A 27324-nucleotide genomic window follows, 5' to 3' on the forward strand; every position below is an offset into this window, starting at 1 on the left:
ATAAATTTTATTTATATCCCGCCCTCCCCAGCCGAAGCTGGGCTCAGGGCGGCTAACAACAATCAAAATAGTTCAACATTCTAAAACATTCATTATAAAATTAATTAAATCAAATTAAAATCAAATTAATGACAAAGCGTGTTCTCCCTAACAGAGAGCACGTGTTGCGGTTGGGGGAACAAGCCACCCTGCCGTTACTGGGCAGTTTTGGGGGTGAGCTTGAGTCTGATCCTGGTTCATTGCTCCCCCACGCTGTTTATTTGTACTGGCGATATGGTGGGGCCCAGTCGTCAGTGCTGCCCTGTTGAGGTCAGGTGCAGCTAGCTGGGAACCAATGCCTAGACAAACTACCACCGAGAAGGCTGGAAAGCGTGTTAATAAGGCAGTGGAAATAAAATACAGGTCGTTGGAAATCGAATGCATTCAAAGGTTATGTTCGTTAACATTATTGGTGTCTTACCATTTTTGCTTGTTTTATCTTAGGTTTAGCAGCTGTCCACATCTGGATGGTGGGGCACAGCATCATGCATTGGGCTGGCATCAGTGCACGGCAGTCCGGATTGGGACCGGGTCTCGGCCTTCCTCCATATGTGCAGTTGCCTTGGCTGTCCAGACGGGGAATGCGCCGGCCAGAAATCCTGCCGCTGATTCGGAGGCAGGTGCTGCTGGAAGGGCCGTCCACTACTGTTGGGGTGCAGCTGGGTGAGAACGACCTGGTTTCCATGGACTGTTTTTTCACTACGTGCTAAAATTTTGGGTGACCTGGAGAAGCTGCGGGCAGTGGTGCCAACAGCAAAAATATTTTGGTCAAAGCTTTTGCAACGACGTATTTGGAAGGGTAGTCGTTGCCCAGCTGCCACTGAAAGGGCCAGGAAGCGCATCAATTCTGCTGTGTCTAAAAAGATTTTTGAGCTGGGTGGAGATGTGATTTCCCATCCTGAGATTCTTTTTCAGGCTGAATCCTTTTTCAGAGATGATGGTGTGCACCTTTGTGAGCTGGGTGGAGATGTGATTTCCCATCCTGAGATTCTTTTTCAGGCTGCATCCTTTTTCAGAGATGATGCCGTGCATCTTTCTGCCTCAGGGAATGAGGCTTGGCTGGGTGCAGTGGTGGCCAAGCTGAGGGCTTGGTTGGGTCTGTGAGTGGTTTGGCGGTGAGCTGTGGGCTCCATGGCGGTTAGGCATTGGTGAAATTGGTGCTTGGAGGGGTAAGTGCCTATCCCTCCAAATGATGCGGAAAGGGAATTCCGTTAAAGGAATCCAGGGGCTTGCCATTCTTTTCGTCCTTGTCCGTGGCGTCGGACTTGGGCCATGCAAGCCCCACAGGAACATGAGGGTGAGAAGTGAGGGTCTGATGCCCAGCTTCATTTCTCACCCAATACTTGTTTCCCACGCTGGCTTCCGTTGGTGTCCGGAAGGCCAGCTCTGTCCCTGAGGGCAAGGACAGATAGTCATAACCAATGCCTAAGCAACCACTCACATTTTTTGTATTTTGAATAAAGTTGTGGCCAAAATTATGCCAAAAACCTTAACCAAAAATTGATGTGTGAAGTGTGAATTTTTTGGGGGGTGGCATTGTGGGACTCAACACGCAACTTCTAGATTATTCAAGGAAGCCGTTGGTGTCCTCGTGTGATAAGGCGATGAACTCACTGATGCTTCTGAGCTGAACACTTTCCATGCCTCTGGCAAATCCTGGTCTCATGCATCACTGACTAAAATAACCTGTTGATTTTATTATTTCTAAATTTTACCCAGGAGAATCTGAAGACGATAATTATTTTGACACTTGATTACTTCTTTTCCTCTTTGGAGAGTGTGTATAACCTTGGGCAAAAAATGTCTCTGATCTGCAGCTGACAATTTGTCTCTGGAGTTCTTTTATATTGAAGAGTCCCTTTTGGAGCAGCCCACTTTAAATATACAGTGGACCCTCTGGATATGAACTTAATTCATTCAGGGGGTCCGTCCACAACCTAAAAACTTTGTATCCGGAGGCGCTGCTTCTGCACACATGTGCAGAGTGCAGAGCACTTCTACCCATGTGCGCGTGGCAAAACCTAAAGTACAGTGGTACCTCGGTTTGCATATGCTTCAGGTTACATACGCTTCAGGTTACAGACTCCGCTAACCCAGAAAGAGTGCTTCAGGTTAAGAACTTTGCTTCAGGATGAGAACAGAAATTGTGCTCCGGCGGCGCAGCGGTAGCAGGAGGCCCCATTAGCTAAAGTGGTGCTTCAGGTTAAGAACAGTTTCAGGTTAAGAACGGACCTCTGGAACGAATTAAGTACTTAACCCGAGGTACCACTGTATACACTTCTGGGTCTGCCACGCTCACAACCCAAAGTAGAGGTACGACTGTAAAGGTAACTTACCTGTCTCCAGCTTGTCATAGTTCACCTACTCTGCTAATAGGAAGTGTCCTACTTGGTGTACTTCTGGATCCTTCTAGATCTTGGCTTTGTGAAGTGAACACATATATGGCTTTGCCAATTGGCCCCCAGGATTCTTCCCAGCCACATCACTTCTCCCTAGGCCACTCCCCTCGATGACTCTTCTTTGAGTGTTTTTGCCTTGCTGGAAGACACCCTTGAACTTTTATAAGGTCTCCTGCCTGGATGGATGGAGGACAGCGAGGGCTGTGTTTAGAAACTACCCTACCATACAAAAGTAACGTTTACATCCATTGCCCACTTTTGACTCTGACCCACACGCCACTGACATGTGTGACCCTGAGGAGGTCGCTGAGGAGGGAATGCAGCCCACAGAGTGGTAAAGTTGTCCCCACTCCCCGAGAAAGAAATCAAACAAATTAAACCCAAATTAATGAAAACAAAGCTATGGGTTGTAGCCAAAACTATGAGTTGCATCTACAGTCTTATAGTCAGAGAATAGACCTACTGAAATGAATAGAAATGACTGGCTCAGTCTATTCACTTAAATATGTCCATGAGTTGAGCTTAGTTGGATACAACTCTGTTTCCCCTTACCATAATCATTTTCAGATCCATCTGGTCATAAATGCAAACCAGTGTACTGTATGTTCCATGCTCTTTAAATTTGTTCTTCTTTGCAGACATAGAGCGGGTGCATTTGCTATACATAAGTAACCATTGCATGCCTTTGAAAGCCAATTTGCACTCAGTGTGTCATTGTGCAGGACACTACAAATGACATGCATAATTAATAATGCACAAGAATAGTTGTAATGTTTTATTGCTTCCGTTGGGCACTGGTAATATGTGAGAGGCTGACTCTGAAAAGAAATATTGCTCATTACATCAGATATTTTCAGCATTAGCACTGAACACGCCAGCATAAAAACGGGGGAACTCATCATATAGATTCTGGTGGTCTCAAGCAGCTTCTTCTGTGGAAGCTAAACAGCCCTTGTAAGAGAGCCCACCTATAAACTAGATAAGATTTTCTACCTTCCGAAGAAGAAAAGTATCTCCTACTCTATGCATATTTACTCAGAGGTCTGTACATCCCATTGTGTGCAAAAATAGGTTAGGGTTACTTTTAACAACGTGCTAAGCCTAGGGCAAGAGTTGGCAAGATGGTACCCACAGACCCAAATGCACTCACACAGAATTCCCCTGGTGTCCACAAGGTCGTCGTCCCCCCCCCCCATGAAATTGGGCTCACAGTAAGCATTCTCTTGTAGCCAGTAAGTTGTGGTATGTGTGTGGTATCCATGACAATTCCTCTGGTTGGCAAATGTGCCAATGGATCCAAAAAGGTTGGCAGACAATCCCAATACCAGACTCTCCCAGACCTGCACTTCCAGAGTGGTTTATATATCAATCCCTCTTCACAGGAAACTACAAATTGTAGCTCTGAGTGGGAACAGGGGTCTCCTAAAAACTCTCAGCACACTTAACAAACTACAATTCCCAGAGTTCTTTGGGGAAAAGCTATGACTGTTTAAAGTGGTCTCATAGTGCTTTAAATGTATGGTGTGACATGACCTTAGTGAGTCATAGGTAAAAAGGTAAAGGACCCCTGGACAGTTAAGTCCAGTCAAAGGCGACTATAGGGTTGTGGCGCTCATCTCGCTGTTTGTCCACAGACAGCTTTCTGGATCATGTGACCAGCATGACTAAACCTCTTCTGGCACAACAGGACACCGTGACAGAAGCCAGAGCGCATGGAAACACCGTTTACCTTCCTGCCACAGCAGTACCTATTTATCTAGTTGCACTGGTGTGCTTTCAAACTGCTAGGTTGGCAGAAGCTGGGACAGAGCAACAGGAGCTCACCCTGTCGCAGGGATCTGAACCACCGACCTACCGATCAGCAAGCCCAAGAGGCTCAGTGGTTTAGACCAGCAAGGGAATACTCGCCATCCATCATAAGCTGAGTGAGTCCTAGCAGATCCACCCTATTCCCTTGCTTCAAAGGTCCTCAGTGAGAGCTATTGTCTAGTAGGAAGTGGTCAAAGTTAGAAAATTAGACAAAGGAGTCACACTGAGTTCAATGGGGCATGGTCTCTGTGACGTTAACATATGAGAGTGCTGGAGGTGACATAGTTAAACAGGTTACCCAATCAGAACCCAGGGGGGTGGAATCAGAAAGACTATAAAACCAGCTCTTGGAGGGGCAAAGGGAGGAGTTTGTTGGGAGTTTGGTGGTTGAGTGAAGTGGGAGTGAATTGGGCTAAAGTGTGGGTAGGTTGAGTTAGTGCAGCGAAATAAGCTGAGTCAGGAACAGTTGGGAGCTAGGAAGACAAGTAAATTTCTGAGAGGTGATTTAGTGAGTGAGAGCAGGTAGTGGAAGTTATAGGTCTGGAAAGGCATCCCATGATTGTAATTGACTGAGACCATTTATGAAACCACACACTTCTTAAACTGCAATAAATAAACAGAAGTTTATGTTCCAACTTAACCCTGACTGGACTCAGTATTTTACCAGGTAGGGCCTGGGTGGTGGCAGTCAGAAATAAAGTGGTGGCACAGGGATCAATAGACGATGAAACATCCGGGGACCCTGTGTGATCACCACAGTCTCAGATAAGCATGGACAGTTTTGCATCTCTAGGCATAAGCACTATAGTACTTCAGCTTTACAGGGGAAATCTTGTGATGGGAAAATTAGCCTCTGTGTTATATGCTAAAACAAAGCATTAACTGTGCACTGTCCCCAGCCCCCCAGCCTTCTCATCGCCCCTTGCCCTAGGAGAAAGCTTGCTGCAGACCCGTGTCCTGGTCAGTGAATTGCAGAGGACTCTGCTACCAAATTAGTTAAACCCCCAATGTATGTGCAGCCCCTGTAATCAAGGTTCAAGAGACAAAACAACCCTTATGTCAGATCATCCCACTATAGTGACTGAAGGGTTGGTTCATCCTTAAGGCAGATGTCAAGAAAAAATGATATCCTAGGACCAGCTGCAAGAGGTTGCCCATGGAAGGCCGAAGTCATAGAGACTTGGGCCGGAGTGGGGGAGCTTCTAAGTGTCTGTTAAATATGGCTTATGGAATTGAATGTGTTAAACAAAACAATAAATCTCCAAGTGATATACATTAGAGGTTTTTTGCAGTGCAACCTTGCCATAGATCCAGCTAATGCATAACTAAATTTAGACTCAGCAGTAGTTATGATTCTACTTATGAAGCTACAGTACTTAGCTAATGATTTTTCTAAGACTGGAGAGCCATGAAGCAAGTGCATAATAAGCCGCATAAGAGCTCTTTGTCTTGGGTCACCTCTGACATGCTTCCGACAGTGAATAAACCCTGATAGATGTACAGACATTATATCAGACAGTACAACATACAGCTGGTCCTTACAACCGTTGCTGAATTTATCCCTCTGGGAACCGGCAACATTTTTTGGCGTATGCCATGCTTTCGTCTCTGGGTTGCTCACCTGACTGTTTTGTCTTCTGGAAGGACGAGGTGCATCCCCAACACTACTTCAGAGAGCCATATTGTTTGCTAGAAGATTTGAAGTGCTTTGCAAAATGTCCACAGGCCCCAGAGGCCTGCAAACCATTCCACACATTGTAGAGAAGTTGTGTGTTGGAATCTGGAGGACAAGGTTGAGTTGAAATGGAAGGAAATGTGAGTAAATGAGACATATACATTAGGAAGATACTTCCAACAAAATGTTTTTGTTGTTTGTGGGAAGAGGAAGAGAAAGAGGAGGAGGAAGAGGAGGAGGAGGAGGAGGAGGAAGAAGAAGAAGAAGAAGAAGAAGAAGAAGAAGAAGAAGAAGAAGAAGAAGAAGAAGAATTTGATATTTGCTTGTTACTCAAAGGTCTCCAAGCAACTTCCGACAAAAATATAGATATATTATACCACCAAAACAACCCCCATCCATAACAGCCACAGAAAGTTTTGGCAGCACAGTATTCACACCAATTTATTTTATCAAAATCCAGGAAAGGAAGGAAAGTATTTACGTGGCACCAAGATGATGTCAATGAAGGCACCAGGGGGACCTCACTGGAGAGAACATTCCACAGGTGGGAGCCACAACTGAAAAGACCCTCTCCCTTGTCACCACCCTCGGAGCAACCCTCAGAAGAGGGACAAGGAGAAGGGGCTCAGAAGATGAGCCAAGGGTCTGCAGATGTTCATATTGGGAGAGGCATCCTGAGTCATAAGGCACTTCGTAGCTTAGCATACATGGTACTCGGTTATCCAGAAATCAGGATATCCTAGTTCACAACCAAAAGTAAGCCAAGTTTACCTGTTTAATGAAATGCAAATGCAAGGCATTTGCAAATGGCTTTAAGTAAGTAGTAGCTGCAAAAGTAGTGTATGAGGCGAGGACAAGAGGAGGGGGGCAGGAATTGAGCTTAACTCTTGTGACTCTTTCCTACTTCCTCCTTTAGTTCTAAGCACTTTTCATGAGAAAAATGGTGAACATTGTCACTACCTCATGACCAAGGGGCAATGTGTGGGGCAGTGGTGGTAAAAGAAGACCTCAAGGGTGCCATTGTGGCTACAGGCACCAAACTGGTGACATTTGGAATATTGAATTCAGGTTTGGGAGACTTTTCGTCTTTCCAAAATTTGCATGGGGGTTATAAAGACGTGCTTGGAAGTGTTTGGACAATGCCTGGTGAGATTCGTAGGTAAGAGAGAGGAGTGTAGTCTTTTGGTGGTTAATGTAGTTCATTTGTTTGGCCACAGTTCAGTGGAAAGGATGACAAATACAGACACTTGAACCCAGCCATCTGCTGAGTCCAGTGTTGATGCTTTTCAAAGCTCAACACACACACTCTCTCTCAACACTCAAAGTATGACACTCCTCAAAATCTCAGTAGCAATTAGATCCTGGAATCCTGCCAGCTTCTGAATTGGTGTGAAATTTAATTGCAGCCTAATATGATGTACAGCTTAACCCCATCATTCCACATTGCATAGTGTGTTGACTGCATTGGTTCCCCATCCTCATGCTGCAGGTGGCTGTGATTGCAAAACCACAAGGGCCATGCTGCTGGTTTGACTCAGTATTGGCAGGAGTCTGCCCTCATGCCAGAATATGGAAATAAAAACACATAACTACTGCAACCATTCTTTATTGCTGACGTGCTATGTCCTTTCCTACCCACCAAGCTTAATGATCAAAATGCTTTAATGAAGTTGTGGTGTTCAACAAGAAAGTAGGAAACAATGAAGCATAACAGGGGTGTTTAAGGTTTTTTCGCCTGAGGGTCACATTCAAGCTTGGTCAACTCTCCAGGGCCAGCAGTAGAATGGTCCAAAGTGGTCACATTCTCTCTCTCTCTCTCTCAAACACACACACACACACACACACAGTCTCCCATTTCAAATATGGTGGAGTCTTGGGGAGCAGAAAAAAATGCTTGTGAGTTGGACTGCGCCACCATACTGATGTAAAATAAACTCCAAGTCACCATTTTCTTCCTTGATGGGTCACTAACTGCACAAGTATCAGTAGCTGCCTTGGGTCCTGTCAAGGAAAAGGGTGGGGTATAAATACATAAATAGTATTAATATACTAATATAAGGTGCTACACTCAATATGCCAGCAAGTTTGGAAAACTCAGCAGTGGCCAGACGATTGGAGAAGATCAGTCTACATCCCAAGCCCAAAGAAGGGCAGTGCCAAAGAATGCTCCAACTACCGCAAAATTGCACTCATTTCACACGCTAGTAAGGTTATGCTTAAAGTTCTACAATTCTAATTCTAAGCAGTATGTGGACTGAGAACTCCCAGAAGTGGGCAGAGGAACAAGAGACCAAATTGCAAACATGCGATGGATTATGGAGAAAGCTAGAGAGTTCCAGAAAGACATCTACTTCTGCTTCATTGACTACGCAAAAGCCTTTGACTGTGTCGACCACAGCAAACTATGGCAAGTTCTTAAAGAAATGGGAGTGCCTGATCACTTCATCTGTCTCCTGAGAAATCTCTATGTGGGACAAGACACTACAGTTAGAACTGGATATGGAACAAGTGATTGGTTCAAAATTGGAAAAGGAGTACGACAAGGCTGTATATTGTCTCCCTGATTATTTAACTTATATGCAGAATTCAGCATGCGAAAGGCTGGACTGAATGAATCCCAAACCAGAATTAAGATTGCTGGAAGAAATATCAACAACCTCAGATATGTAGATGACACAACCTTGATGGCAGAAAGTGAGGAGGAATTAAAGAACCTTTTAATGAGGGTGAAAAAGGAGAGCGCAAAATATGGTCTGAAGCTCAACATCAAAAAAACGAAGATCATGGCCACTAGTCCCATCACCTCCTGGCAAATAGAAGGGGAAGAAATGGAGGCAGTGAGAGATTTTACTTTCTTGGGCTCCATGATCACTGCAGATGGTGACAGCAGCCACGAAATTAAAAGACGCCTGCTCCTTGGGAGAAAGGCGATGGCAAACCTAGACAGCATATTAAAAAGCAGAGACATCACCTTGCCGACAAAGGTCCGTATAGCTGAAGCTATGGTTTTCCCAGTAGTGATGTATGGAAGTGACCATGGGGTCATGAAGATTCGGACCTGACTAAACAACTAAACAACAACAATGGTTGTGTAAACCCTACTAACTAGGGACCCAATACCAGCTGGCTCCCACTGACAGTATAACATGTCTCATCTTGTGATGTAAAGCTCTCACTCTTTGTGTACATTTGGGAAGAAAGATACCTTCAGGAGTACCACCAGAAGCTTGGGCCTCCTTCCTCATAGGAACACCAGAACTAGGAGGGAAGGAATTTGAATGAATAAACTAAAAACTGTGTACCAGCTGGTGAGAGCAGTCAACTCCATTCTGTACCACCCTGCTATCTTCTGTAATCAAAGACATAACTTTCGGTTAGTGCCAGATGATTATTTGTAGTCAAGGCCAACTCCACCCAGTACACTGAGGCCCAGGGAAGGGCAGGTGCTGGGATCAGAAATGGTTGTATAATGTATCCCTGCAGTTGCTAGGCAACTTTGCTGTGTTTCCTTTTTCTCTTCTGCCCGTATTTTGCAAAAGAGTAAAGTATTGTGAATATGCATTGGGAGTTCAAGGGGAGAGAGTACCAGACCTCAGAGAGCAGAAAGCACAAATCTGACCTTGTCTATCTTGAGGTTACTGAGTGGAAGTAGTTTTCCCTTGAGTGGATAATGTAAAGCAAGCATTTATTTGCCTCTTGGGAAAATCTTCTGAAACTCACCTCTCCTGAACCAAGAGATGTACACAGAGATTAACAATGATGTGATCAGTACTATGGACAGCTCCACTTGAAATCTAATGTAAAATCCGCATGACAATAAGTGATTCATGAATTAGTGTTCCCTCTCTTCTAAAGCAAATCCCCATCCTAGTGTTTATTTCTGTTTAGGAAGAGCACTAGGCCATTTGCCTCATTGTTATGATCTTCAGCATCATCTTGGTTTGTGTTGTTGTTATTGTGTAGACCCCAATATAATGCTAAGGCAAATGTTCCATCAGTGCAATGATTTTTGCTTGTGCAATGGAATATTCCCCGTGTCTCCTCCACCCTGGACCCCTTCAAATTTATCCCTTGGCTTTGTCACTATATACCAAAAAAACCCTCACCTTCTAAGCAACTTCACAACAAGATAAAATACAGAACAGGTAACCTCAGTTAAAACGATACAGAGAGAGGAGAGAGAGAGAGAGAGAGAGAGAGAGAGAGAGAGAGAGAGAAACAGCCTACAAAACAAAACATTTCTTAAAGTGTTCATCTAACAATACAAGAAAAAGGAAAAGTCCCACCACACTAAAAGATGAATGCCACAGAAGATGCTGTAATCATACATCTTTCCTCAAAAATGTAAACACCAAAAGCCTGGGTAAATAAAAATGTGTCCCTCTAAACTAAAGGATGGAGGACAAGACTATCAACTGCTACTTGTCACAGAATCATGGAATTGCAGATTCTGAAGGGACCACAAGGGTCATCTAGTCCAACCCCCTGCAACGCAGGATTTTCAGCTAAACCATCCATGACAGATGGCCATTCCACCTCTGCTTAAAAACCTCCAAGGAAGGAGAGTCATGATGGTTATACACATCCAATATCAGAGGCTGGGGAACAATAGCAAGGGAGGCCTGTTGCCTCCATGCCCTGCTTATGGGCATACGGTTGGCTACTGCAGGAAACTGGAAGATGAACTAACAGCTGTTGCTCTGATCTAGCACGATTCTCTTTCTGAGTGTGTCCTAATTGTTGAACTTGTGTTCCTGCTTGATGACCAATGGGGAAAAGAAGCCTTTTGCAATGAAGTTATTGGCAGTTCTGGTGCAATATACAGTACCACACACTTTCCCCCTCCAGAATATTGACGGGTTTCTTAATGCGTGGCAGATAAAGGGAGGCTGTGCATTAGCTAAGGTGTCCAGAGAAGTGTGGTGTTATTTTCCTCTCTCTTCCTGTTTGATTTGCAAATCAATAGAGCTGTCACTGTAATACACTTTGAACATTCAGCAATCCAACTGTCTTTAGTAAAAAATAGTGGTCCAAATATTTGTCTAATGCTGTATGCACTGACAATCTCCAAGTACAAGCAGTGTGTCATATTTTTCCCATTGTGTACCTGCTAGCTATTATATACCAAGCAACCACTTAGGGAGAGGGGTCCTAAGCTCAGTTGGCAAAGTATATGCTTTACATAGTGGGCTCATTCACCAGCTAATGGGATCAGGTTGCAGTCAGTGGGAAAGCCCTTGCCTTACACTCATCTTCCTCAAACTGGTGCCCTGTAGATGTATTCAAGCTGATGGGAGTTGTAGTCCAAATCATCTGCTTATTAACATTTATATTTTGCCTTCCTTTCATCATGGAATGTATGAATACATGCTCTTTCCAGGCAGTCTCCCATCCAAGGCACTGACCAGACCTAGACCTGTTTAACTTCAGAGGTGATGGCTTCAGGTTCCTTCAGATCATTCCCCTTGGACTTGAAGTAAACAGGTGCAGTAGGTGTGTCTGCAAGTACTTCCCTCATTCACCAATTCTTGCAGAACGGGAGCAACCAAAGAAAAGAAATTTCCCATGATCCCACATAATTCACTGCGGAAGGTCACCCACATGGACTTCATAGCCTAGACTGATCCTATGTCCAGGGCTGGCTGGAGAAATTTTGTTGCCTTGGGCATATAGAAGCTTATTAGAATGTAAGTTTAATATTGCAACAACACTGGCACTGTGGGACAGCATCCTCCACGATACCTGAGGGACCTGTGTAGACACAGGTCAGGCTGCATCAGACACATAGCTCTGTCTTCCAGGATCTCATCACAACTCACTCAGAACGCTGGTCATTCAGAAAATATTGTAACACAGCAGCAGTGGTAGTGATGAGCAGAGCCATGAAAGAATTGTGGGACGTGTCACAGGTTGCAAGCTAATTGTGTCAAGGGACAACAGTAAATAATATTTTTATGTGCTTCTTGTGATCGTATGGCTTGCCTGCACAAAAAAGTATTACAGATAATCAATGCTCTGCCTGCCTTCTTTGATGCGCAGCAACCATTTCACACATGCAAGCCATCACTCAAACGTGCATGTGCAAACTCAGCAAAATGAAAAGAAGAGAAAAATAAAAATAAAAATGGGTGGGGAAGTTTTCCAGCTCTTTAATGAATGTTGCTTCCCTTTTCACGTTGCCTGATTAATCTTTTAGGCAGTTATATTTGTGGTTGCAGAAGCCTCCATGTTGCTATGCAGTGGGGGGGGGGGGTTTCTCACCATCTCCACACCTGACATCTTTGGCAGAACACATTTACGCAGTTATAAAAGAGCACAAAGCCGTCTGTGAACACTTTACTACTGACAGTCTGAAAACAAAGTGAGAATCAGAAAGGCCTTTACTTGGAGCACTGCAGCTCTGAGTGAAAATGTAGGATCAGAGTCACCAGTCTATGAAGATAATGCTTTTGTGGGTGTGGTCTACTTACCACAGGGATGGGGAACATATGGTCAGGATGACACAAAAACAAAGAATGGCATGGAGAAAGTAGATAGAGCAATGTTTTTCTCCCTCTCTAATACCGCTAGAACTCATGGTCATCATGTTGGAAGGTTCAGAATGGATGGGGGGGAATACTTCTTCACACAGTTAAACTATGGAACACTCCCACAGGAAGCAGTGATGGGCACCAACTTAGATGTCTTCACAGAAGGATTAGACAAGTTTATGAAGGTCAAGGCTATCAATGGCTACTAGCCACAATGGCTATGTTCTACCTCCACTGCCACAGGCACTATGTTTCTGAATTCCAGTTCCTGGGAATTGTGGTGGGCAGAGTTATGCTTGTGTCCAGCTTGCAGGCTTCCCACAGACATCCAGTTGGCCCCTGTGAGAGCAGGATGGTGAACTAGATGGACCATTGACTTGATCCACCCAGAAGGCTCGTTTTCTGTTCTTATGGCCATCAACTTGTTGCTGAGACTCCCAACTTCCATCAGCCCCAGCTAGCATTGTGAATGGCGGTCCAGCAGTATCTGAAGAGCCACAGATTCTCTGTTACTGATCTTGCATCTCAATGCACTAGCTCTTTCTTCTCTCATATCCATCACAAGTCCTCTTCATTGGAAATAATGAACATCCCACTTTTTTATACAGTAGTGCCTCGCAAGACGAAAAGAATCCGTTCTGTGATTCTCTTCGTCTAGCGGTTTTTTCGTCTTGCGAAGCAAGCCCATTGACGAATTAGCGGATTAGCGCTATTAGCGGCTTTTAGCGGCTTATCTGCTGATTGGATCAGCTGATAAGCGGCTTAGCGGCTTAGAAAAGGGGGAGAAAGGGGGGGAAAACCAGCAGGAACTTGCAAGACATTGTCGTCTTGCGAAGCAAGCCCATAGGAAATTCGTTTTGCGAAGCACCTCCAAAACGGAAAACTCTTTCGTCTAGCGAGTTTTCCGTCTTGCGAGGCATTCGTCTTGCGGGGCACCACTGTATATAAAAAAGGAAGTCCCCACATTATTATTTATTTAAAAAATATAATGTATAAATCACTGTTGTTGCATGAAAAATTCTATCTTTCCTGAGAGGACCTCAGGGATATGGTTCCCTCTCCCCATTTTATCCTCCCAACAACCCTGTGAGGGAGGTTAGGCAGAGGCAGTGGTTGGCTCCATATGCACCAGACCAGCTTCTCTCTCCTGTTAGAAACTAACAAGAGGTGTGCATTCCAAATGTGCCTGCACGTTGCCTTTTGTGTCTTGATAAAACAGCGGTTGCTTTTTCCACCTGCCTTGCCCCACCCTCCAGCCTTCATAAGGGGGCTGTTTCCAGAGAAAGAACAGTGAGGGAAAAGGTGCTGTAGTGCTTTGTGAATCATATAATATGACTTTTCTTGTGGTTTTGCTGTTTCGTTTCCCCTTTTTTTAGTTGCTGCAGTTAACAGTGTTTGGTAGGAGAAGGTTGGTCGTCCTACTGATGATTTGTTATTTATTCTATAATTGTGATGTTCTATTATGTCGCTGTTATTTATTGTTTGTGAGCTGCTTTGCCACTGGCGTGAGTGCAAAACGACATAGACATACAGTGGTACCTCAGGTTACATACGCTTCAGGTTACATATGCTTCAGGTTACAGACTCCACTAGCCCAGAAATAGTGCTTCAGGTTAAGAACTTTGCTTTAGGATGAGAACAGAAATTGTGTTCCGGCAGCGCGGCGGCAACAGGAGGCCCCATTAGCTAAAGTGGTGCTTCAGGTTAAGAACAGTTTCAGGTTAAGAACGGACCTCCGGGACGAATTAAGTACTTAACCCGAGGTACCATTGTATCTGTTACGGATGCTTTAGTTGAGATTCCTGCATTGCAGCGGGTCGGACTTTATGACCCTTGGGGTCCCTTCCAAGTCTACAGTTCTACGATCCTATGATCATGAATGAATGAGCAATAGATGAGGTGGAGAGGTAAGGAAACCACAATGAAATACGGAACGGATCTTGCTGAATTGCGCCCATCCCCAGCGTCAACTCTGCTTTCTCGCTCCTGCGCGAAACTCCTTTTGCGATCCTAAACCTCTGCGGCCGGCGCTAACTCGCTTGTTTGCGGGCGGGGAGGGCGGCACTCTGCACATGCTCGAAGGACGTCGCTTCATGGCTTCCCACGCGCCGAGAGACCAGCGCTGCCGGCGGCCTCTCACTCTGTCCGCGCCACCACCTCCCCGGGCTGCCCGCTCAGGAACTCCGGACCCTGCCGCCCGCCCGCCTCTCCTCCCCCGGCAGGACTACGTCTCCCAGCATGCACCGCGAGCTCCTCCTCCCTCCCTCCCTCCCCCCACGAGCCCCTCGGGAGGCGGGCGGAGCAGCGTGCGGGAGGAGCGCGGCCGCCAGGACTTCTTGGCGAGACTTCAGCGGGATGGGCAGCGCCGCCGCCGCCGCCGGGTGGGCGCAAACTGAGCGGGGAAAGGTATGTCCGGAGAAGGGGAATGAAGGGGAACCAGCTGCCGGGGCCACCCGAGTCCGCCTCCTGACGACCCTTAGAAACGCGTCCGCCTGGAGTTTGCACGCAAACCCCGGGGAGGAAAAAGCAGGGAAAGGTCTCCTTGGTGCCAGCCTGGGCTGTGACACGGCTTTTGGGGGGCATCCCGCAAACCAGTCTGTTGGCACGGGCGCCCAGAAGGCAGCAGCTCTCCGGGGATGTAATTCATAATAATTATATTTTGCTTCATAGATGGATGGATAGATAGATAAAAGTCAATGCTGGGTGTTTTTTCCCTTCCTCACCTCCTTTCTTTAAGGTACAGTAGGTGGTTTGTTCTTTATTTTTTTTCATGCTCCAAGTTTTCTCTCTGCCTTGCAAGCAGCGCATCGTTCCTCTCCGTTTCTTTGCATCCTCTGTCTTTGAGGAGCATAATTTCATTGCAGGCTGGCGGGTGTGTGTGCGTTTTAATCGGAGCTGGAGATCTGCTTCAGAAAGTGCTCCTTTCCCTCCTCCTGGGATTATCAGATTTCCACAAGAGAATAGAGATCCTGGATTTGCCGAGCTACAAGGGATTTGCGGGCTTCTTCCTAATTAGACTCCGCATTTGAATGTGGACTCCCCACCCCAGTTTAGTTCTTTCTTGAGTTTGCACTTTCCTCCGTTTGAAACTCGATGGTCTTTGCCTTTCAGGGGGAAACTATGGGTATATATTTTTGCCTCCCCTTTATTTCCGATGGGTTCTTTCTGTAATTGGATAGCGGTGTCAAAGGTTGATTAGAGTTCCTAATAGATTTGAGTTCGGCAAGCGGATTTCGGCTTTAAGTGCTTGATTAAAACAATCGCATTTGTTGTTTGCCTGCCACGCACACACATGCACACAAATGTACTCACACGCTGGACAAAATCGGAATAATGAGTTTGAGTCTGTATTAGCTTCATAATATATCTTGAATGATGAAGCTGTTTTCTCCCTCTACCCCTTTCTATTTGCAGATTGAAAAGGAATGCTTGTCCAAGGAAATTTGTTTAATTGGGTAGTGGCTGAAACAGTGTCCCAGCTAAAACAGTGGCTGGAAAACAGTAGATCGCTTCAGTTGGGCAACTGCTCTTTCGCGCTTGATGGCGAGGTTGGAATTGTCACTGTTTACTGAAGCATGGGCTTATGAATGGTAAACCACGGCTAGTTCAAGGGGGCTTCCTGATGGCATGCGTGGAGCTTCTGTACCTCACCAAAGAGGGTGGTCAGTCTGATCAGTGTCAGAATATGGACTGGAGTGTGCCTACTCCCCCTGGTCAGGGACAGCCCGGTGAAAGTGCAGGAAGGACTGCAACCATATCCATGGCTGCTGAGTGCTGCGAGAGGCACTGCAAAGCCATCCAAAGGGCAGATCTTGCTGAAGCCCCTCTTTCCTTCACCACTGGTTCCTCACCGTGCCCAGAATGTACAACCACAGGTGAGATCACCTGCCATCCCAGCTTTCCCAAAGAAGCAAAGGAGGCAACCCAACAGAGAGCTTGCTGCTGCGAATCGGAGACGTCCTTCACTTTCGTGGACGAAAATGTCAACAATCTGGACTACGCAGGACGTCTTGCCCACAAGAGCTGCTGCCAAGGCCAGGATCTCATTCCCCACCCTGACCCTGCTGGAGGGATGCCCCTCGAATGGCCCTACGATCCACCCTCACTGATTTCCGAAGAAAACGATGATGCTGCCTCGGAAGCTGATGGAGGAAAGTCAGTAGACTATGGCTTCATCAGCGCCATCTTCTTCCTGGTCAGCGGGATATTGCTAGTGATCGTTTCCTACGTGGTCCCCAGGGACGTGACCGTGGATCCCAGCACGGTGGCGGCAAGGGAAATGGAGCGGCTGGAGAATGAGAGCGCCAAGATTGGGGCTCACCTGGATCGTTGTGTGATTGCCGGTCTCTGCCTTTTAACGTTGGGGGGCGTAGTACTGTCCAGTTTGCTCATGATCTCTATGTGGAAAGGCGAGCTCTACAGGAGAAGCAGGTTTGCAGCCTCCAAGGAATCGGCCAAGCTCTACGGCTCCTTTAATTTCCGAGTGAAATCTTCCACAAACGATAACATGGAGTTATCGTTAGTTGAGGAGGATGCTCTTGCCGTAGATAGTTAGGACGTCCTTGGCACTCTGAGGCAGCAAAGGATGAAGAACGTAATTGTCATTACATGAAACCAAATGAAGCTTAAAATAGCAAGTGCTGTCCGTTGAAGAGTATCTTTTCCTAGCCCACTGAAATGGCATGTTTGTGTTCTGTAGACGTTGTAGTCTTGGACGAAAAGACAAAAGAGATAATATTCGAAATAATGCATACATAGGATTCAGAGTGATTGAAAATGGTTCTCTTGGTGTTTATGGAAATTCTTCTATGGCTGATGTCCATTGAAACTGCGTTGCTTAGAGCAGTGTTTCCCAAACTTTTTTGGGCAACGGCACACCTGTTTACTGAAAAAAAATCTCGCGGCACACCACCATTAAAGCCCCGCCCCGTGACGTCAGCGCGCAGCGTCACGCCGGGAGGGACGCACGAAAGTGAAAGTTTTTTCCCTCCCCCTTGCCGGGGAACCTCCAAGCTTTGGGGGTGGGAGGAGGCAGCAGAGCGAGGGACTGAGGGACGGTGGCAACTGAGGCGGCGGCGGCTGTTGTGGTGGTGGCGGTGATAGCGGGCGGAGGAGGGGGCGGCGGCGGGGCTTGAGGAGCCGTCGCCGGGAGTTGCTGCTGCTGTTGTTGCTGCTGCTGCCCGGACATGCCGGCCTCCTCCTCCTCCGCTGTCTCGCGCTCCTCCCTTTTGCACGCGCTGCCCCGCCGCTCGGCACCACCACCGCGGAGCCGCCCCCGGCTCGACGCGGATCCTCGCCGCCGCCGCCTCTCACCGCCCGACTCGCCCGCCTCCCTCCCACGGCACACCAGCCAATGTCTCACGGCACAGTAGTGTGCCGCGGAACACCGGTTGGGAAACACTGGCTTAGAGCCACATTCACACCCTACATTTAAAGCTCTGTGATTCCACTTTAAACAGAGTTCCCTGGGAAGAGGGATAATTGATTGTGAAACCACGCTGGGGTTTGTAGCTGTGGGAGCGGAACAGGAGTCTTCTGTCAACTCTCAACACCCTTACCAAACTACAGCTCCCAGAGTTCTTTGGGGGAAGCCATGACTGCTTAAAGTGGCTTACATTTATTGCTTTAAAGGTAGGGTGTGGATGTGGTCCTAGTGTACATGCAATAACAGTAGAATTCGCATTGCCATTGGCTGGCAGACCCACCCCCCAGTGAAGGTCTAGGAGCTGCCCTTTCCATTTTCCACAGCACCATTTGTAAGTGTCACTCCAGGGCTCTGTGAGGAATTAAAATGACATGTCCTTAATCTGCACTGGGGCCTGCCACCTTAATGCCCCACAGTACCCCAAAGCGACATTACATCAGGGTACCTGTAGAAAATAAAAAGGGTGGTGTGGTGCTATAAGCAATGAAAGTTTAAGGGGGGTATGGGTAAGGTGTCGGCAGTGGGCTTTGCTGGGCTGCCAGGATTCCAGGAGATGCCCACTCCCACTATTGAAACTTACATTGGCCTGAGTTCTTGGTGTGCTTTTTTCTTGGTATATTTAATAACAAGAGCGCCAACTTATTTAACGTTATTCAAGGCTGGCTGGTGGCATTGCCCACGCATTGCAGGATCAAGTGGTGGCTTATGTGTGAGACTGTGTCATCGCATACAGAGCCTCCATGTGGCCTCTTCAGCGCAATGGTTTTCAGTGGAGTCAGGCCACACAATCAGCTGAGATGTGCACATCAACCAAGATCAGAGATGTCAAGTCTTGTGTGTGTGCGAACCAGGACTTGATGAGCAGGCAGCTGAATGCGTGGACTCACTCCACTGGATAACATCGTGTCTATGCCAAGAAGAAGGCTGTGTCTGTGTGATGTCAACATTCACATGTGCGCACCATCTCTTCCATGCTATGGGCATCAAACGGTGCATATGTGAATTGTCTGTAAATAGCCAAGAGGTGTCTGCGTACTGAATTCACTGAAAAGCATTACAGTTAAGGTAATGGGAGATGTCACAAAGGTTCTATATCCGCAAAGGCCCTTTCACACAGAGAAGGGGCAGACGAGATCTTCAGGTCCAAATAAACATTTGTAGCATTGCAGCCTGAGCATGAGAACTGCCATAGCTCCAGCTTCAGCATCTGATGGGTGTACAGAAGGCCTCTGGCTCAATTTCTGGCATCTCAAGGTAAAGGTGAAGGGACCCCTGACCATTGGGTCCAGTTATGACCGACTCTGGGGTTGCGGCGCTCATCTCGCTTTATTGGCCAAGGGAGCCGGCATATAGCTTTCGGGTCATGTGGCCAGCATAACTAAGCCGCTTCTGGCAAACCAGAGCCGCGCACAGAAACACCGTTTACCTTCCCGCCAGAGCAGTACCTATTTTTCTACTTGCACTTTGATGTGCTATCGAACAGCTAGGTTGGCAGGAGCAGGGACCAAGCAACGGGAGCTCACCCCGTCGCGGGGATTCGAACTGCCAACCTACTGATCAGCAAGTCCTAGGCTCTGTGGTTTAACCCACAGTGGTGGGCAAATCCTCCTGCCTGGAGCCCTGAAGGGCCACTGCCAGGCAGTGTAGGCAATACTGAGCTAAATGGGCCAATGGGCTGACTCGGCGTAAGTCAACTTCCAATGTTCGTATGCATCTGAAGAAGAGTGATACAGAATCAGATCAAAAGCCCATCTAGCCCAGCTTCCTGCTTTCACAGCTGCCCAGCAGATGCCCACAGAATGTGAGCACAACAGCATTTTCTTCACTTGAGATTCCCAGCAACTGTTTTTCAGAGGCATTCTGTGCCCAACAGTGGAGGCAGAACATAACCATCACAACTACTAGCCACTTACTGCCTTATTTATTGTTTTATTATTTATTGCATTAGTTGGTTGCTATTTAAAACAAAGGTTCAAAGCAACTTGCCTAGAATGTGTCCCAACCCCTTGTAAAGCAGTCTGAGTTGCTTTAAGTACATCCTGCTGCAGAGAGTTCCGCAGTTTAACTGTGTGCTTCCTTTTGGTCTGCCCTGAATTGTCCAACGTTCAGCTTCAGTGGATGACCCCACATTATAGGATAATGAAAGAGAGAGGGAAACTCCTTCATTTGATACACCCCCATTGTGTCCTTTCTTACCTTCCCCCCCCCTCCCAAGTTAAAAAAAAATCAGCAGGGGTTGTTATTCTCTATATTTGAAAATTTTACCTTTAATAATGCTTTCTACCAGTTTTCTCAGGACATATGTGAAGTAACAGCCCTGTAATTTTATGGATTCCCCCTGGATCCATTTAAAAATTGGTGTTACTTTGATTGCATTCCAGGTGCAGAAACTGATCTTAGGGACAAGTCACAGATGTTTGTTAGAAGACCAGCAATTTAACATTTGAGTTCTTTAAGAACTCTCAGGTAGCTATCACCTGGAGCACGTGATTTGCCTGTTTTTAATTTGTCAGGAAGGTGTGGAATTTGGTCTCTTGTTACCACTATTTACCACAGACTGCCTTCCTTATTCAGGCACAAATAACTGCCCTACATTTTCCACAGGGATCTAGTGTGAGTTCCTCACTTGAAGCTGGTACTCGGAAATGACATTTTGGTGTTCCAAATTGCGCTAACTTTCTTGTTGTGTGTTAAAATAATTGCTTGGTGGCATTTTCATCCGGCTAGGTCCATGTTTCTCTACCCATCCCTTCCATGCTTCGTATAGAGTATTTAATACTCTCTGTCACTCTAAAAACCATAAACTGTAACAGCCTACATGAAAGGTTATTAACAGACTGTGGCAGTATGCTAAGGGGCACCAGTAACCGAGCCCCAGAACATCGGCAATTAAAGACTGGAGCACTCAATTTCAATTTGAGTGGATTTTTTTACTCTGCTTATCAGGGGTGCAGTGTTTTTTTCTGCTTATACCTGCACATCTATGTGAGATATAAAACTCCTTTAAGCCCCATGAGTCATTTAGTCATTAGATTTATAACCCTTCCTGCCCTTGAAGGCTTGAGGAGGTCAGCAACCTTACAAAAAATATTCTAATGCGGATGCCTTTGATAATTGCCCTGTTTATCATCAGTTGTTGTCCCCATGTATTTGACCAGTCCAAACTTCTGAAAGATGCTCCGGTCATTTGCAATGTGGAGATTGGAACTGGGGGTTTTTAGAACAAAATTCACATAAGGAACACATGAGGCACTGCAGAATATCAAAGAGTGTCAAGCAGTCATGCAAGTTGTGTTGCATAAGTGTCCATCGAAACATGCCAGCCGGTGCAAATCTGTTCATTTCAATGGGGGTTATCTAGAAGAATTTGCTGCTAATCAGACCCAAGAGCTATAGCCAGCTAGGCTTTGTACATTTCCTCTGTGGTGTTTTCTCTACATTAGATTAATCCTAAACCCTTTGGTAAAAGGAAATTTCCAATATACACCTTCTCATTTAATGTGCAGTTGTTGGGGAAGGTCGTGTACAAAGTGCTTGTCTGCCTGCCCCTAAATACATGTGCTGTGTGTATTAAGTATCCATTGCTGGCAAATCAAGAGCCATTGTGACGCTGTGGTCATGGGACCAACCCTACCATTGGGCAGAGTGAGGTTTCTGATGCTCGGTGTCATTAAAGGTAAAGGGACCCCTGACCATTAGGTCCAGTCGTGGCCGACTATGGGATTGCGGCGCTCATGTCGCTTTATTGGCCGAGGGAGCCAGCATACAGCTTCCTGGTCATGTGGCCAGCATGACTAAGCCGCTTCTGGTGAACCAGAGCAGCACATGGAAACACCATTTACCTTCCTGCTGGAGCGGTACCTATTTATCTATTTGCACTTTGATGTGCTTTCGAACTGCTAGGTTGGCAGGAGCAGGGACCAAGCAATGGGAGCTCACCCAGTCACGGGAATTCGAACCACCGACTTTCTGATTGGCAATCCCTAGGCTCTGTGGTTTAACCCACAGCGCCACCCGTGTGGTCATGGGACCAACCCTACCGTTGGGCAGAGTGAGGTTTCTGGTGCTCGGTGTTGTGAAAGGGAAGCAAATTAAGAGTCATTTAATTTTTTATTCTATTTTTACTGCCAAGAAGGGAGAGAGGCGCTTGTGGGACTTTCCACCTCGGGTGCCCAAATAATTTTACTGGCTTTGGGTACCAAGAGCCTTCAATTTGTGGGCATAGGAACACCATTTGCTGGTCTGCCTCGGGCAGCAAAATATCTTGAGCCAACCCTGAGTGGTTTAAGTATCAGACTGGCACCAGATAGATAGATTTGGATTCATATCCCTGGCCAGCCACAAACCTTATTTTGAGTCATTTTCAGTCAGTCATTATCTCAGCCTAGCCAATCTCAGAGGGCTGGCCATGTACTGAGAGTGTGGTGTTTAGTGTGTGTCTGAAAGAAAGCTTGGGAATGGCTGTCACCCCTTCAGCCACTTTCCCCCTGAGGGAATTTGGTGGGGTTGGAGGGGCTCCCCACCCTGATATATTCTTGAGCTCTTTTGAGGAAAATAAAAGCTAGATTGCAGATTGCTTGCATAAGCTTCTTATACCACCACCAGTGTTTGTTTTGTTGTTTATTTATTTGTTGCACTTATATCTCACCTTTTTTTATCCAAGGAGCTCAAGGTGGCATGGATAGTTATCCCCACAACAATCCTGAGAGGCAGAGACTGGCCCAAGGTCACCCAGTGAGCTTAATGGCCAAGTGGCGATTTGAACCCTGGTCTCCCAGACCCTAGTCCAAGGGTAGGCAACCTAAGGCCTGGGGGCCAGATGCGGCCCAGTCAGCTTCTCAGGCTGGCCCACGGATGGTCCAGGAATCAGCTTGTTTTTCATGAGTAGAATGTGTCCTTTTATTTACAGTGGTGCCTCGCAAGACGAAAAGAATCCGTTCTGTGATTCTCTTCGTCTAGCGGTTTTTTCATCTTGCGAAGCAAGCCCATTGAAGGATTAGCGGATTAGCGCTATTAGCGGCTTTTAGCAGCTTATCTGCTGATCGGATCAGCTGATAAGCGGCTTAGCGGCTTAGAAAAGGGGGGGAGGGAAAAAAACCAGCAGGAACTCGCAAGACATTGTTGTCTTGCGAAGCAAGCCCATAGGAGATTCGTTTTGCGAAGCACCTCCAAAACGGAAAACTCTTTCGTTTAGCGAGTTTTCCGTCTTGCGAGGCATTCGTCTTGCGGGGCACCACTGTAAAAAGCATCTCCAGGTTATTTGTGGGCCATAGGAGTTTGTTCACTTTTTTTCTTCAAAATATAGTCCGGCCCATCACATGGTCTGAGGGACGGTCGACCGGTCCACAGCTGCAAAAGGTTGCTGACCCCTGCCCTAGTCCAACACTCTGGCCACTAGACCACACTGTAGGAGTTCTAGGTGCTGGAGTGGATCTGCTTATATTTCAGGGGTAAGGAATCTTTGGCCCTTTGAACCTTTGCTGTACTACAGCTCTCATCATTCCTGGCCATTGACCATGGTGACTGAAGTCGATGGTACCTGGAGTCCAACAACATATGAGGTCTCTAAAGAAGTGTGCATGCCCACGGAAGGTTATACAGAGAACAAACTTAGTTGGTCTCTAAGGTGCTATTGGACCATCTTTTATTTTTTTATGTATTTCGACTGCATCAGACCAACACGGCTACCTACCTGAATCTAGAACATATGAGGGGTGACAGGTCCCCTACCCCTTCTGTAGTACCTGGAACCCACTGCCACAAGATCCAGGGTCCTCAGAACATTTTAGTTTCTAAGCCTTGTAGACTCCCTGGATTTTCCTCCGGTGTTATTATTCTTTAAGGGCTATTGAAACATGAAAACCAGGCCTCTCTTAAGAGCACTGCCTAAGCAGAGCTTCTCGAGACAGTAATAATAATTAGAGCTAAAATCTCATTTTGCATTTGAATAAAGATCCAGGCTAATGGGCCTTTCCCAATCCCAACAGAATGCTTCTGGGAACCCATTTGTCTTCTGTGTACACTTTCTTGTAAGAGGATTCAAACCCCCTAACCCCCCAGGCAATTGCAGAGTGCTTGGCTGCACAAACCTGTGCTGGATTGGTGGGTGTTGTTATTTGCATTTGTAATTTTTTTTTTTAATACCCAAGTGTCTTAACAGGGTAAAACATGTAATAAATACCTGTTGTGGCAACTGATGCAGAAGACCTGCGATGTAACCCATCACCATTACTGAAAGCAGACGGGGACCTACAGACTCACACCAGAGTCATGCCCTTTATAACAGTAATGGGGAAGATGTGGTCCACCACATGTTGCTCACATCATCCCTGACTGGATCAGATGGGAACTGGAGTCCAGTAACATGTGGAGGGTCACAGGTTCCCAGCTCCCAATTTCTGTGTTCTTCAGCCAGTTTGGCTGCTCCCAGGAACAGATGGCCTTCCTTCCATGTTTGCATATCATACAAGCAACATTGGCTCCCATTGCTTGCATATAACACACAAACACACATGGAAACGTACAAGTCAAAGTTTCCCCTGCTTTCCAGGATCTAGGAAAAAGGGAGTCTGCCTTATAAGAAGTCAGACATTCATCCATCCAACTAAGTATTGTCAACTCAGGGGGTCATACCATGGAGATCCTGGATGCTAGTTGTGCTCTGCAACTGAGCTGTTATCTCCAACCATGTACAGCAGGGATGGGGAATCTATGGAACACCTGATGTTGTTGGACTGCAATTCCCACCATCCCTGACCACTTGGCCACGCTGGTAGGGGCTGATGGGAGTTGGAGTCCAGCAACATCTGGACGGCCCCAGGTTCTTGACCTCAAGGTACAGGGAGTCCAGCTAACCCTTATATCCTGTGTTCCAAGTCATGTAGAAAGCACTTGGGGTCACTTGAACTTACAGCCGCCATGGGCAAAACACTGTGGGCTCTTAAACTGCTGCATATGGTATCTGTTAGTGTACAGTCACTGGATTTGTCTGCAGTGGCTCACCATCATAATAGCTCAGTTTTCAATGGGCTGCCATAAGCATCCATCAAAATGCAGGCTAAAATTCCATGAAAGATGTGTGCAGTCGTACTGCTGTGATATAATCAGTCCCTCGGAATGCAAATTTGCTTTCTAGCTTGGTTTCCCTTCACTGATTCAGAATGTAAGGATTTCTCTTATAAGAATGGGTAGGTGTCAGGTATGGGTACATAAAGCAGGATCTGTGCAATCGTGGCTGTGCATCTCTGTACCTGTAAGTCACTTTTTGATGAAATTAGCAGAAGAAAACAAAAATGGAGAGAATAATGAACTCCATGTAATTGTGAGATTAGATGGAACAGTGCAATGTCAGAAGCATGCATACATCAAACAATTAAACACTGGTATCCTGGAGAAATTAGCAGATGAAATGAGCCTGATGCCTATAAGGAAATGGAGAATTGGTGCAAACCCACCTTCAATTATCTCGGGTGATAGGGAACGGTCATAGCAAGAGGGGTGCTAAGAGGCATTTATCCAAACGAATCATGGGGGTGTTGGTACCTCTTTAATGAGGCGCTAGCTCTTGCGAGAAAAATGCAAGAAGATGGACGCTAATTGGGACAATGGCGGACAGCTGTAGACTGTGCCAGCATCTCATGCTATTTTCCACGAGCAATTGCACAAAAGTGTCATGCTGCAATCATCTCTTTCCTTGAGCAAGGTGATAGCTACAAACTTTGTTACTATTTATTTTAAAATTATTGTCTTATGTTCATATCCTGCCTTTCTTCCATTATGGAATGGAAGTCAGTGGGTCTGTGATTCCCAGGCGGTCTCCCCTCCAGGCAATGACCAGGCCCCAACTTGCTTCTCTAATAAACCAGAGGTGGAGAACCTCGGGCCCAGGGTCCAAATATGGCCTTCCAGGCCTCTCTAGATTTCAGAACTCTCTCCACACCACACCCTTCTCTTTTTGCTTGGCTGGAAAATGTCCTTGAGCTCTGGCAATGAGAGGGATAGAGAGGGGCATCAAAGCATGTGTAGAAACTGGCCTACTGCAGGAGGCCATTTGCTTGACCCACTTTGGCCTCTGATGCCAACCGCAACGTTGCCCTCGGAAGGTTGTTCAGCCTAAAAAAGGCTCCCCACATCTTCAGTGCAGCCTTGCAAACAAGCCAACAAAAGTTACTAGCCTGCAAAAAGGAAAAAGTTCTTTGTCATCTTTCTGTCTGGTTCCATGCTGACTGTGGAAGAGCGGAAGTCCCATGTTCTGCATTGTAGGCTTCTAGCCTCTTGCGAGACTTTTTCCCCTAGGGACGTGGGTGGCGCTGTGGGTTAAACCACAGAGCCTAGGACTTGCCAATCAGAAGGTCGGCCATTCGAATCCCTGCAACGGGGTGAGCTCCTGTTGCTCGGTCCCTGCTCCTGCCAACCTAGCAGTTCGAAAGCACATCAAAGTGCAAGTAGATAAATAGGTACTGCTCCGGTGGGAAGGTAAATGGTCTTTCTGTGCGCTGCTCTGGTTCACCAGAAGCAGCTTAGTCATGCTGGCCACATGACCCGGAAGCTGTACACTGACTCCCTCGGCCAATAAAGCGAGATGAGCGTCGCAACCCCAGAGTCGGCCACAACTGGACCCAATGGTCTGAAGTCTCTTTAACTTTACCTTACCAGGCAGGCTTTTAGAAGAGAGACAGGGTGATCCATCCCTGCTCAAGCTACTCTCTTGCTCACCGTCATGGAATTCCTGATCCCCTATGGCTACCAGGCCCATCATTCAGTACAAGACTGACCTAGTAAATTATGGCTGGGAACTCCATCTCTTGTTCACTCCCTTTGGACAAATGAACCCCTTTTGGTTGTAGTTACCCAAGTTACTCATTTCTTTATCATAAATGCTACAGAGCAAAAAGAAATGCAACAATCCTATTTTTACGTATTTGTGACTGCAAAGTATTAGAGCAGTTTTGTGTATTTGGGGACCCACCAAGCTAACTGCAAGCTTATCTGCTTGGACAGTCCCTAATTTCCAGCAAAACCAGGAGTTCTCAGTGGCCTCATTGTATGCTTGGCTGGGCTCAGTTTGGTGGCTCACAAAACAGTTCTATAGATTGCTAGCCTAACTCCATTTACCTGGGAATAAGCCTCATTGAATTCAGTGGGACTCACTGTTGACTAGACATGGTTAGGATTTCACTGTGTGATGTCTTTAATAATAGGTTGTATCTTACAATGGGATGGGGTATTTAGTGAGGAGGAGGAATGCATCGTATGAACCGAGGCTCAGAATATCTGTGGGAATCACAGCATGCCTTAATACTGAATTCTGACGCTAAGAATGAACACTGCCTTCTTATAGGCAACATTCTGATGCTTTATGCCATAAAGAAGGATTAACGATACCTAAATATTCATTATGCTAACAATATTATTAGCAAACTCATGCTGGGTTTAAAAAGAAAAAAG

At 46.4% G+C, this 27324-nt stretch overlaps 1 protein-coding gene across 2 annotated transcripts; it reads left to right on the forward strand.

Annotated features, from left to right (window-relative positions):
- Positions 1-14739: 14739 nt before the first annotated feature.
- LOC310699007 (transmembrane protein 74-like) lies at positions 14740-17297 on the forward strand. Of its 2 annotated transcripts, none has more exons than XM_083520597.1 (2): positions 14740-14858; positions 15867-17297. In XM_083520597.1, exon 2 carries the CDS (start codon positions 16036-16038, stop codon positions 17005-17007), a length of 972 nt encoding a protein of 323 aa, XP_083376723.1. In that variant the 5' UTR covers positions 14740-14858; positions 15867-16035; the 3' UTR covers positions 17008-17297. The 2 variants fall into 2 exon arrangements, with proteins under 2 accessions (XP_083376723.1, XP_083376724.1); XM_083520598.1 differs by lacking the exon at positions 14740-14858 and adding an exon at positions 14878-15189 and having other exon boundaries at positions 15867-17287.
- The last annotated feature ends 10027 nt before the right edge of the window (positions 17298-27324 follow it).

The sequence above is a fragment of the Podarcis liolepis genome, assembly GCF_965112155.1.
Source record: "Podarcis liolepis genome assembly, contig: HAP1_SCAFFOLD_251, whole genome shotgun sequence".
NCBI classification, from domain to species: Eukaryota; Metazoa; Chordata; class Lepidosauria; order Squamata; family Lacertidae; genus Podarcis; species Podarcis liolepis.